This window comes from Passer montanus, unplaced genomic scaffold (assembly GCF_014805655.1).
Source record: "Passer montanus isolate IOZ18808 unplaced genomic scaffold, ASM1480565v1 scaffold48, whole genome shotgun sequence".
In the NCBI taxonomy this organism is placed as follows: Eukaryota; Metazoa; Chordata; class Aves; order Passeriformes; family Passeridae; genus Passer; species Passer montanus.
In genome coordinates this window covers 3,759,113-3,773,021 of record NW_024369707.1, presented here as the reverse complement: position 1 = coordinate 3,773,021, position 13,909 = coordinate 3,759,113, and the positions used below count along the sequence as shown (strand labels likewise).

Here is a 13,909-nt window from a genome sequence, read left to right as displayed (position 1 = left end):
TGTGAACATGTCCATGTTTACTTCTCTCATAAAAGCAAGAAATCTGCTCATATAACTGCTGTGAATTCAGACTGTAACAATCCATTACAAACTTCTGGGAAAAAGAAATGCTATATAACATAGAGCAGTGTTGAGACAATTTCAGATTCCTTATGCATTGCTCTCTGTAATGCTTAAAAATCTAGGGTTGGCTTTGATTTGCTCATAGAATTGTAATCTGTATTTTTACTGGAGAGTCCTGGTGGGCCTGAATAGATCCATTGTGCACGTTTTTGAGATCTAAGCAGTTACCTGTTTCACTTGCTCATCACTGCAATCATCTCTGTTGGCATCTAAATTCACAAAACAAACCTGTAATGAGAGAGGAAAAGAAAAATCACTTTATAAAGTTGTATTAGAGTGGCAGCAACCCTTTTAAAGTCACTATATTTTCATTTTCTAGCCTTGTAGCTGAAGCCTTTTACTGTGAAGCCTTTTCCTAGAACAAGAAAGGTAGAAAGATTAGTTAAGAGAACAGTGGGAGAGATGTTAAGAAAGGAAGAAAAAAAGGAATGAAGTCATGACTTTATCTGTGCTGACAATTGGCTTGTCTGATGAATGAGCAAATGCTGCAAATAAACTGTAATACAGAGGATATCAGTAAAGGTAGAGGAAATGTTAGAAGTACACTTGATAATATATCTGATAAATTCTTCATGTCTTGCTTTTCCAATGACTTCTTTTCAGACACTTGTTGCCAAATATTTTGTAGGTAAGTGCAATTGTGAGTTGCTTGTAGAGTTTTCTGCACACCACGTAAATATTGGAGTACTTTTCCTAACTTTCCAGAATGTCTATGAGAAGTTTAACACTTTTAAAAGTAATTCTTTAAACTTGGTTGATGAGGCAATATTCAACAGGAAGTTTTCAGCACTGCTAGCTGGGCACCATAGGTGCAGAAAAGCTCAACTGCCTGGTGAGAGCTTCACCAGAAAGTTCTACTTTTGATGACAAGGGCTTTTGCCACTTTGATTATTATGAGTTTCAGTGACTATTTAATGATAGTGAGATTAACCTAAACAGATACTTCAGATCTAAAGACCATTTAATTTGTGAAGACTTCTATTTTATTATATGCTTACTGGAAGGTAATTTTCTAATAAGAAAATCCATCCTCCATCTCCGAGTTAGAAGCAGGGACTCCAAAACCAAGCTGACTGTGAGGTTTATGAGAGTTTGGTGTTGTCCTCATTTAACCCAAAACCTAACACAAATTCAAGGCACAGCTGAAGCCAACACCTGATTCCAAATAAATTGCAGATCCAAACTTTAACGTACAAGATCTGAGTGATTTTTTTCCTTCTCTTTCAGTGAAGAGGAAATACTTTCCCTAATTCCATGTAAATATCCCATAGAAAATGAAAATGCTCTAAATTATCCCCTTCACCAACACTTGTGTTAGGCACCCAAGCTCCTGTTGTGTGCCTGCTTTTACACCAAGACAACCCTGATTTCAGTTTATATATGCACATGCCATATGTACAGATTATGACCATCTGCAGTAACAGCCAGCACAGCAGATGGAAAGATCCAGCCAGTGCTCCCATTATAAACCACAAAAAAACCCAGTGAAGAAGAAAGCTTTTTGCCCTTTTAAATAGTTTAATGTCATCTTGACATGAACTTACAAACATATTTTCTAGTCCTTTTACAATTTTAGCAAAAATATTTCTGTGTCTGATAATGACAACAGTCAGGATATGCCACTGTCATCTGCTGAACTTTTAAGAAATAGCTATAGAAATGTCTAAGCTACAAAATAGTAAAAAATATCCTCTAGCAACATAGTATGATGGTTATGTAATGTCCTAAACATGCTACAGTTGATTAGACAAACACTTCTCTTACTTTCTACTGGGTTTTCACATGCAGGCATTTCACATACCAACAATAGGTAGTTACCAAAAAGCCTTAGGAAATTACACTCTTGATTTGCACATGACCTTGCCCATGAGAGATGAGCTGTGAGTCTGCAGGTGCAGGGAGCTGTGTTTGCTGAGGGAACATGGTCTGGCCAGGCTAGGAGTGTGGGAAGGTGTGGGGCTGCTTCCAGGTCCTCCCCAGCAGGGTCAGCCCATGCCAAGGGAGGGCTGCTACTGAGGAGTGCTGTGAAAACGCTGCACAGGAGCAGCTGTGTCTTCAGCCTGATTCTCTGATAAACCTTGGTTTGCCCTTTGCTGCCTCCATGGGGTGAGGGCTCATGACTTTGCTGTGATGAGCAGTGGCACTGCCTGCCATCCTAAAGCCAGGCCCTCTCCAAGCAGCCAAAACAATCATCATCTCTGGCTCAAGTGTGCATGGCACATAACTCACTCATGCCTCAGCAGAAGAAACCTCAGTACAAGCAGGAATGTCTAGTGGTTTAAGTAACATTATCTTTTTTTTTTTTTAACTGATTTTCAGAACCTAATGAACTTTCACTATAAAACCTGTGGCAGTACTGAATCCAGTTTCCAAATACACTTATCAAATTCAGTTGACATTGATTTATTATACTGCCAGCAGTCTTTTAGCATTTCCTGTTCTGTGGATTTTGCAGTTTTAATTACAGGAAACTTTTTAAAACAGCCAGTTTCACAGTGGTGAAAGACACTGATGAATTCCTTTACTTTTTCCCTTTGCTGTGAGCAGGAGGCAGGACTAGATGGGGAGGTGCTGTAACCATAAATCACCTCTACAGTTCCATCCTGGCCTGCTCTGCACTACTGCTGCCTTCTAGGAAGTTCACTGTGAGGATATTTTTGTTGGAGATACTTCACCAGTGGTGCTCAAAGAGCAAATTATCTATTATGAAAAATCTCTTCATGTTTTCTGCTTACATAATACAAGTTTTAAGCTCTCATTAGCTTGCCTTGCTTGATTAACTTCTAGTAATTATTAGGGACACCTCCATTGAAACAAGGCAAAACAACACTAGAGAACAATTAATAATCTTTGGGATGGAAACACTGCATACATTATGAAGGAAGAGCCAAGGTCAGCTCAGGATTTGCTAACCTAAATTTAATTCTGATTTTTTTTTCTTTGTATCAGATGCAGCTTAGTTTAGCTGTAACCCAACTTTCTCCTCATCATGGTACCTTTAAATGTCAGTCCTTTCCCAGCCACTCCTTTACTTCTTCATATCCTTGACTTCCCACAAACACCTTATCAGTTCCAAAGTGTGTCTGCTTTCCACTTAGACTGATTTTCTGTCTGGAAACCACACAGAAATGTCAAGATATCACCTTTTCTTTCTGTCTTAGGAAATACTTATTTTGGAGAGAGAAAAAAAACCCCAAAATTTAAATGGTGTTGCATAATACAAAAAGGAAACAACCCAGCACCCAAATTCAGGCTTTACACAGTGAGAGTCACCCGCAACTTCCCGGGTAGGTGCCAGGATCTGCTTTTGGTTCAGTAGTTTTTACAAGTTTAGAAATCCCATTTGCTCAAGAGAGAAAAGTGCTGTTCTTTTGGTGAACATGTACCACTGCACTGAAATGCAGAACAAAGCTACACATCCCTAGACCATTTAATGCACAGGCACAGTGTGAATAGCAACCCTTGTACTGTGCAGAGTTTTGTACAACAGTAGCACAGATTTGGGTCTGACCCTCAACCTTCCTCTCATCAAGCATTTCTTCTAGGATAGTTCCAGCCAGGTTATCATCACCGACTTACTGAGCCCTTGAAGAAGTCTGTACTTTCCACAATCATATAAAAAGCAAATAGAGAAACTAGTTTTCTTTTTTAATTTTTCTTCCATGGTAATTTCTATGACTGGTAAGAGATGCATAGGGTAAATTCTACAGACCAGTGGAGTCCTGAACTCTGCTCTTGAGTTGGTGTAGAAATTATGTAGAGACCTCACTTCCTAAAATAACTATATATTAAGAAATTCTTTTTTATAAAGTATTTAAGGATGTAATGCAAACACAGTATGTTTTCCTCACTGGCAAATGGCCTGAGGATATAGTCAACCTGGTAAGCAAATTGAGCCACAGTCCTGTGTTCTGTGCTGTGAAAGACTGTGGCCAATATATGCTTGAAGTGCTGCAAGAGGTGGGTTTTTTTCCCCCCCATAAAATGAAAGAAATCTACATTATACCACCCTCCCAAAAATTTCAATATCTATTTTAAAAGAGAAGAAGTTAAACTGAAGAGACAAGACTTGAAAATGAGAACTCTATACAGATGGCTTGTGCAACCTGAATTTTACCTCATATGCCCACATTTATGCAATGCAATATTGCTGCCTGATTCAGAGAACAGGAAGCCTGCAAAAAAGAGGAAAATTGTGTAGAATCTATGTATGTGCCATTTTCTAACATGTGAGCCTATGACTTTGTAACCTAAAGGACTCTCCTAAGCACAGTTTCTTAGTTTCTAATCCATCAATAGCTGGATTAGGAGAACACAGTTAAATAGACTATTAAAGTGGTATCAGGATCACATGCAGATGACACAAACTGTTCCACCCCTGTCACTCCACCACTGCCCCATCCATGCGGTCCCCAACTTTGGCCTAGGTGTCCCCAGCAGGCTGGGCTTGGTGCCATACATCTCAGCAGAGCCTAAATGTCTGTGCAGATGTTTGGATTTGCACCAGAACCGTGCAGAACTCTCCACATCCTGTGCTGTCCTGGTTGGTATTTCAGGATGTAAATGCTGTCTTGAAAACGAGCTTATGGAGTTTTTATCTCCCAGGTCTGTGCTGTTCTGCTTTTCCCATCCTCTTCCTGACACATCACTGAGTCAACTCATGCCAGGTGCCAATTCAAACACCCCTTGAGACACTTAGAGGGAACAACTGGTTTGAGGCTGTTATTTTATCTGCCCATAAAACTCACGTCTAATTTCCTACAAACAGAAGTAAAAAAGGTAATTAGCCCCAGGAGAGATCTCAGGAGAAAGTAGTTCTGAGCAGGCAGTTCCTGGGTGCCAAGTTAAAACAGTGTAATGCCTAAACCTGAGGATGTGCAGGACACAACTGTGGGATGTGAGAAGGTGAGCAGCTGCTGAGGCCAGGACTGAAGGTAGTTTTATGTAAAAAACCAGGTGAAGTGCTGGTAGGAATGAAGTCCTCGTGGCAGGGAACTGCAGCAGCAACTGCAGCTCCACAGCAGGACAGGCAGGGTCAGACTGAGCTGCCCCTCGCAGCTGGAGCTTCCCCCATGGTTTTGTTCCCTTTAAATGGCTCCATCTGCTGCTGGCCAGAGTGCAGGGGCAGGAGGCAGCTGTGTCCTGTGTGTCCTGCTTTGGGTGACCAGCTATGCAGCTCTCCCATTGCCACTTTTAAATTAACAGGCACCCTGCTGTGCTCCTTTGCACCTTGCCTTGCACTTGGGAGTGACATGCACCTTATACCAGTGCAGTGGTGTTCTGATTATTATTAGCATCATCCTTTGAAATACTAAAGGCTTGGCATTTTACTTCCACGTGGTTTCTCCTCCATATTTTGGGCAGCTATTGTTTATTCTCAGGGTGTGTGTTGTTCCTTATACACTATTATTCCAAACACTTTACCCCTTTTTAAATGTAGGACTGTGAAGGTACAGTTTGTGAAGAGGGTGATTGAATTTTACATCAGCTGTGATTGCTGTGACAGCTGTTTTAAGAATTTAATGGAATCTTTGACCACAATAATTTTTGCTCTTAGCAATAACTCTGTGATAGGATGGCAGATTTGAAATTCTGAACCTATTTTCATCCTAATTTCATCTCTGAAAAGTAGAAAAACAATACAGTTACTCTAAACTTCTATTAGACCTAAGTCAGGGTCTCCTGGCTTTAGAAAGATTAGATCACTGTAATTTCCCCACAGCTCAATAACAGAATAGAGCTGCTCCAAGGCATTGCTCACTGGAATGTGACTATTTCAGAGAACCTACAGCTGCATGATGGGCTCCCTCAGGAGCTGAAATCAGTGAAAGCCCGAGGAAAAAATATTGTTTTACCCTGTACTTGTGAGCCAAAGTAAACTGTAACCCACAGAAAATATCAAAGGAGCGGCAATGTGCCAGATTTTGTCCAGAAACTTGCTGTGAGCTTTGTCTCTTTGAAAATGACCAGAATCACTCATATATTTCTGACTTATATTACGATGGCACAAAATGCCTTTTCCAGCAGATTGTTTCCATACAGCCAGTTTGTGTGACAGGAGCATTTGTTTTGATGCTGATCTGCAAAGCTCCCAAATAGAACTTTGCATTTATTTTCACTTGTCTTATTTATGCTAATGTGATGGCTAAATAAAACCTCCTGGACTTCTTGTGATCTATAGATGTAATTGTGTGTGTAGATATATGTGTCCTGTCTGTAAGGTCCCCAAATCATTGACCTCTCTGTTCTTTAAAATTGCAATTTCTTAAATCTTGTAATCCCAATAGAGTTTCAAGTATCATTTTTTAAAGGAAGATAAAAAAACCAAATAGCTGTGAAATGGTGGTTTCTAAATAAATATTCTACAATGTCACATAAGATCATCCATTAGCTAACAGGGAAACAGAAATATGGTTTTGAAGATCCTATGATTTTTTTTATCATTCAGGTTCTGGTAGGACTTGTGTGAAAGGAGGCTGATTGCAAACCTTTTTTGGAAGCTTGTGGCTTTGGTCATTTCACCACAATTATTTACTAAAAGAAAACTTTCCTAACTGATACTTGAGGCCTCTATGGCTCCAGCTCTCAGTATAAATGCTACAATATAGTTCTGATTCGTGTGCTGAAATGCTGCTGTCAGGTTTTCCCTGTGACTCAGGCTTTGGAGAGTAAAAGTCTCCCTACATGGCACCTTTAGACCTTTGGGCTCTTGGGCAAATTCAGCACATTTTATGGGAATTTTGTTATCAACCACTGTGTCACTGCCCCACTGAATATGCACATGTTGGGTGAAAACTTCCTTCACAGAAATGACTTTGCACCCATCAAGGCCAGGAGCAATAGCCAGCCTGATATTTCTACCCTGTGCTTGTCTCCCATTACCATTACAAAGTTAATTTCTTTTCTGTCACCACTTTTATTTTTAGAGTGGCATCAAAAGGAGTTTTTACTGCAGAATGAATAGAAAGTATTACTGCTTGTGCAAGATTAAAGAGTTAATGTACATTTCTGTAAAACCTTATATGCCTGCATTAATCTTCTTAAATTTTTTTGATAGGTCTTATTATGCTTATTTATTTTCTTTCTTTCTGTATCCATTTAAATGTTAAATAGAATCTCAGAGGACTAGATAATATAACTGTGACAGTTAACAGATCTGATTTGAAGGCCAGTCCAAATAAAAAAATGATAACTATAAACCAATAAACCATAATTGATACCATCATTTAGCTTTGTTCAAGTTAATCTTGACTTTTTCCATTTCCTGTATTTGAAAATTGTTGGTATGGAAAAATTATGGTTCCATCAGACTGTTGCAGGAAGGTGGTATTTTAAGGAGAATTTGTCAATGAGGAGAATAATAACCTGAAATCAGTTTGTGGGCTGCTCAGGAGCCAGTCCTGCACCTTTATCCCTTTCCTGCCTTCTCTGTCCTCCTGCTCAGCAGGGTGGGTCTGTTACTGAAATACAAGCACAGTCTGCAACGATGCATTAGTGACAGGCTACTCCAGAAAGATAACGAGAATATTTCATAAAATAGTGCTTTTGAGTTTTAGACACTTCCAAGGAAAAGATTTCATAGAAACAGTTGAAACTTTAAATTGCCAAAATGCAATGATGCAATAAAGTTTTAACTGTTGTGGTTAATTATAGGCCAGACTCTGCTAAATAACTCATCAGAAACAGAGGTCAGTCCCAAAAGGTTTTGTTTAAAATGACTGAGACCATCACTGGCTAAGAACACTGTCCCAAATGCACCAAAGAATATAAAATATTTAATGGTTTCTAAAACCAAGCCATTTAACAATGAAACCAAGGTGAAAGACTGACTTCCTCTAGCCCCAAATTCTGATTGTCTTGGCAGTCTCTGCACAGGCTGGTTTTGGTAAGCCAAGAAATACAACTGCCTGCAGTCTCCAAAGCCAAACAGCTGAATTATTTAATCCTATAAGCAACTGAAGCAAAGGAAATGATGATGATGTTTGATTTACAGAAAAGAGAACATTAATGGTACATTACTAAATGAATGCTCAGATTTCTGGGACAGTTGAGTATTTGCTTAATGTTTTCTTTAACACATCTAGATACTTTTATTTGGTACAGCATTGCTCTAAACTACTATAAAAATCAATTATTTTTCTCAAAGACATTTGTATGACATGTAGAAGCACAAAACGAGATTAAAGCGTTATAAGTACTTAAATCCATCCTGCTTATCTGTGCACAGCAATCCATTCTGTGGTGCTCTACAGGATTTTTCACTACTTGAGAAAGATGAGGAAGTCAATGTGGATAAGCCTAATTAAAAAATGCAAATGATTTTGCTAAACAAAGATGTCAAGTGAAAATACTCCAGAGCAGTGACTGTGAGATTGACTGGACTCAAATTCTGCCTGCTCTGGGTCTCTGGCTGTCAGGATGAGCAGGTATTACCAAGGTGTAAGTGGAGCTATCAGGGGATAGAAGGAGGCAATTGTGCATTACACAGCCAGATACAGGCTGCCAGATCAGCAGCTGAACTCGTGTCTGGAACAGTCCATTTGGTTTTGAGTTTTTAAACCAAGCTAGTTCTTCTTTCTTGCCTCCACTACTCTAATTATATTTAGCACTTCATTATAATACACAGTATGTTCCCCTCCCTCCCCACTTTTTAAGTAAAATGTTAGAGTGCATAATAGTTCAGACTGTATGTCATTTTTGCTCTGTTTTTTGCACAGTGGGGCAGGTCTGCTGTATTTTGCAGTCTCCCAGGCTTAGGTTCTTTTTGTTCTGGACTACCTTGGGAGAAAAAGGAATGGGGAGGTGGCACTTTACAGGCAGCAGGGAAAACCAGCAGCTCCATGGTTGTCACACCTTATGACACTCTTCCTGATAAATCTCTTCTCAAAGCTTTCTGTGAAGGGATTTCAGGACTCTATCCAGTAGATGAGAAACTGTTGTCTCTAGATGAAAAACAGGTCCTGTGTCTTCTCTGATTAAAAAATACTTTACTAAAAGCAGATCATTCTGTAAGTTCTCTGCTTTTCAGAGGATGGGGTGAGAAGGAAGGAAGCACGTAGGTCTGATGATAGCTTTTGATTGAGCTCAGTCATTTGATAAATTTGCACCATTATACACCATAAGAAATTAGGACTGTAAAATCTAACTTCTCTGGATAATTTCCTCAGCTCTTCCTTTTCTTCACCGGGCCCATCCAGGCCTCAGTCCTTCTTCTTGCTTCCTGCCTCATAAAATTACATTTTTAAACCAAGACCATTGTGTTCTCTCCCCTTGAAAGGATTGTTTCAGCCTTCCATTAAGAGAATTTACATTCAGCATACAAAATATCGAGCTACTGCTCACCACTGTTACAAGCAACAGAAATTACAGCTTTGGGATGGATACAGTTTGGTGACAGTGATGGTTTCTGTCATTTTTAACCAAACCTTTTGGGACTGACCCCTGTTTCTGCTGCAGTAGATGTGCACAGCATCTGTCTGTTCATGCATGCTCTACAAACTGCAGGGCAGCTCTGCCCCAGCTGTTAGACAGGTTATAAATAGGTAGAGCTCTGAGGCAGCAAGATTACTTGAAAAAGAAGGAATGGTGCAGGTTCTTGTGCTTATGAATCAGTCTGGAAAACAGCTGGCTGTCTGACTGCTGAGATTAGGAAAGTCTGTTTATCTATGTATTAGTATCTTAAGGTTAACTTTCCAGCATGTTGACATGTAAGCTCTGCCACTTTCCTCTCAGTAGACTTTATTAAAGTGTAGATCTGGTTTCTCTGTGGTATAAGGAAGGTTTGAGTTCACACCCTTACAATTTCTCAGTTTCATCTGTATTCATGAAAGCTGTAGGAACTCTGGCTCTGGAACCTCTGGCTCATTGTTAAATTAGACAGATATCATCCAGTGAGCTCTAAAGTGACTATTTCACTTGAGCCTGAAATTATTTCTGTTGGTAAACAGGCAACCAGAAACTGTAATCATGCATTTTGTAATCCTAGGTGTTCTCTTGATTCTTTAAAAAGTCAAACTAATTTAAATATAATTAAACTAGTTTGTCAAATTATTTTTATTCACACAAACCCGCAGCTGCTTTGGGAGAATGTTTTGCCTAATCGCATGTATTTTTGGATTTATGTGATTCCCCTATTGAGATCTGTTCTACCAAGTTCCTGAATCCAGCCTGAAATAGTAAAGCTAAGTAATTTCCTCTCACAGAGTTCTTCAAGCACTTTGAGGGAACTAAAAAACAAAAAGGGTGCAGGGTGGATGTGTAGCTTTGGAAGGACTTAGCTTACTCAAATACACTGTTCAAGGAGCAAATGGGGAAATTCTTTAAACTCTCACAGTAAATAAAGTGATTTTAAGGGAAAATTAATTTTGGTAGATTTGATACTAATTCTTCCCATATACCTAGAAAAATTACTTAAAAAATATGGCCACCAACATTTGCATACTGTCAGTTAAAAAGAGCACGGAATATCTCAATTAAAAATCTGCTGCAATCTGCAGGAGGTGGCCATAACATTAAATAACATTTAATCCATCCCCAATCCCTGACAGTCAGGCAGAAGTACCTGTACTTCTGCACACTCATCCGTTCTCACAAGGTCTGCATTCCCAGGTCATAGAGCTGCTGTAATCATGGATGTTTTTCTACTAAATTACATAGCAGCTGACAGAAAGATCTGTCCATGAGTCAGCTGGATTATTAACTTTATCGTTACCATTTTACATTCTGCGATTAAAAAAAAAGTAGTTGTTTGTTCTATATACTTAGTTGCATACGCAGCTGGAGAAAAAAACTACCTGAATAACACTTCTGAGGGGTTTAGAGCAAACCCCTGAAATGCAACAAGAATCTTATAGCTTTTAGTTTATTGTATCTGAATAGGGAGTCAGAAAGGTATTCTGGTCTGAACTTCCTTCCCTAGACAAGCTTCTACCAGGAAAACATCCTGGTCATGTTAAATCTGCAGGTCTATACTTACACTACAGAAAGGAGAACTACAGTGATGATTAAAGGCTGGGCTTCTGTAGTTCCCAGTCTCTTTGCAGAAGACCAAAGCGATGAGAAATCTTGGCATCTACTTGAGGACTGAACTGGATCTTTTTGGGAAAGGAGCTGGAAATCTCAGCCTGTGCTGGGTTTCTTCAGTACTATAAGGAGTGGTGTTTGTGGTCATTTCAGTGACACTGAAATGTGTGGATTCTGTTTGTTCTCACACTTACAGATATTGTATGGCAGCTGCAGGGCATCTTTCAGTTCACAGGGCACATGGACACCCCCTTTGTCTATCCAAGGTCCTGACAGCAGCTCTTTGGAGAACACCTTTGGCAAAACACTCAGCTGCACTGAGGTGCAACCCACAGTGGAAGCTAAGGTTCGTGCTAAAAGCACAAAGCTGTGCAGAAGAACATCCACCCTGGTATGTTCTTCAAGTTCTCACACTGTCTCTGTGTTTATGTGTGTGATAAACAACTGCTCACTTCACTCAGGAGGAGCTCTGCTGCCACAGCCAGCAGCAGCCTCAGCTGCAGCAGAGCAGTCAGACACCCTGCCTGGGGCACACAGCTCCTGCACCCACTCAGGCACACTCACAGATTTCTCTGCTATTTAAACATATAACTGCAGTCACTCACAGACACTAATGAAGAGGAAATGACGATTATCTGAAGCAGGAATGTGCACGTGGCTTTCTTTTGCATATGGTTTCATAATGCCCAACGTGTCATCTTCATTCATCTTCCTTCTGGTTTTATAGTAGGCTTTAAAATGCCTTCATGCAGAGCAGTGAGGCGTGTGACACTGCCATTATAAAGCATGTAATGGAAAAGACACTTTCCTATAATTTCTGGGAAAGAGAGATCTCAACCATTAACAAACTACTAGCTGAAATGTGTGGGTTTCAGGTAATACTCAGAATGTTCCTTCAGAGTGTTCTCCCACATTTTTTTAATCATTACTATTATTTTGCCTCCTATTACTCCACCTCAGAGTAGTTTTGGGATTTTGTTTCATGCCTTGCTATTAAATTGGTATACTGTCTTGGGATGGAAGAATCGGGTAACTTCTGAAAAGTGTGTCTCCTTTTCCTGAGCATACAGATAAGTATCTGCTGAAGAAGTGTATATATAATGTATATAATATATATATATAGAGGATATACATTATATATATATGTAGTATACAGTGCTTTAACGATTGACGTATTTTTGTGAAGATCTATAATATTATAAGAAATAAGGAAACTAAACATTACCAATTGCTGTTTTTCTGTTGCAAGTATTTGTTTTTAGATTACAATTTCCTTTCCTCCACCGAACAAATTCATTACTTCTTTTTAGGGTCATTATCAGTTATGACTATTATGCAGGGTGCACACTTTTGGTAGATAGAAGATTGGGAATGGTATAAGAGATGTAGCTCTCTCCTCCATGCACAGTGAAATCTGACTTTTGATATTTAAATGGTTAAAGAGGATCTTGAACTGGAATATGTCTTATATGAGGTGTTTGAAATAGCCTGATAGTGACTCAGAATTAAAAAAAAAAAGTTTCTGGAAGACAGAACTAATCATCCATTAGCATTTGGATGCAATGCTTGTCTCGCATTAATTTCCATGCTTGCCAAAATGATTCTGGCAGAGGAACCAGCTGTGAAATGTAGAAATTAAAATATTAGTTTGGAAGTACTAGATATGCCCTGTAGCTACTTGCAAATGGATTTGCATGAATGAAAATGTGAGGTAGCACTACTATACAGGTGGGAGAATTTCTGTCCCGCCTTTTCTCCTTGTCCCCCCTGCTTTCTGTGCTGAGCACGAGGTCACATCCATGGAACATCCCTTGGGCCAGCTGGAGTCTGCTGTCCCAGCCTGCTGTGCCCCCCAGTGAACCCACTGGTGGGGGCAGTACACAAGCCCTGCTCAGGACTAGCAAAGGCATCTCTCCATTCATTCCCTGCGTTCAGCAGAAATACAGAAATACAGAGCACAGCCCCACACCAGCCACTGTGAAGAAAATTACCTCCAGCCAAGCACACAGTGATAACCTCAGAGTATGAAGCAGCTCAGGCCCATCTTCCGTACTACAAATAACTCCAAAGGCTTCATGGCAGGTATGTCTCAGTGGGATACAGCAGTACCTTCCTTATCTCACCAAAGTCAGATCAGGCTACCATCAAAAAATCCATTTGTGTCAAAGTAGGACCATGGCGCTCTGCTGACAGTTTCTCTGCCCAAAATTACAACAGGATGCAAGGCAGGCTGGGGAAACATCAACTTGAAATGAGGTCTGAGCCTTCCTTCTGTTGTGTGGTCCTTTGCATGATTAGAGCGAGGCAATTTCCATCTCTAGCTGTGAGTGGAGGAAGCCTTTCTCCCGTTCTTGCCCTATATTTTCATTGGGATGCTGACAAAAGCCACATTACTCCCTTCAGTTTCCGTGTAAAAACCTCTCCTGTGAGCTGCACAACTGCTTTCTAACATGACATGAGGATTCCAACCACTCTCCTTGCAGGCCCTATTGGAATGTTTCCAAAAGCAGACAACTCAGTGCATCTCCTGTGAGTCACTTAAATTCACCTTAATAAGGTCCTGATATGACTCTCCCCTGTCTCCCCAGCCCAGCCACAATTCTCTTTCTGGTACACCTTGCATGTTGTCAGAAGGATATGTTATACTGCTCTCCTTCTAGCATTTTGAGCAGTAATGAATTTGAAATTTAGTCCAAATTATTCTTCAGAAGGTGCTTATCTCAAATGACTTGGTGGATTTATGGTTCTTGATATTTTAGAGACT

The 13,909-nt window shown here is 39.9% G+C and overlaps 1 protein-coding gene across 6 annotated transcripts in view; it reads right to left on the bottom strand.

Annotated features, from left to right (window-relative positions):
- Window positions 1-13,909, bottom strand: part of LOC120508604 (SPHK1 interactor, AKAP domain containing) — a 64,944-nt gene that overhangs the window by 20,439 nt on the left and 30,596 nt on the right. For all 6 annotated transcript variants that reach the window (XM_039722369.1, XM_039722365.1, XM_039722371.1 and 3 more), the window contains one exon: window positions 292-351. In XM_039722369.1, the coding sequence (XP_039578303.1) occupies window positions 292-351 (60 nt within the window). The remainder of the gene's footprint in view (window positions 1-291; window positions 352-13,909) is intronic.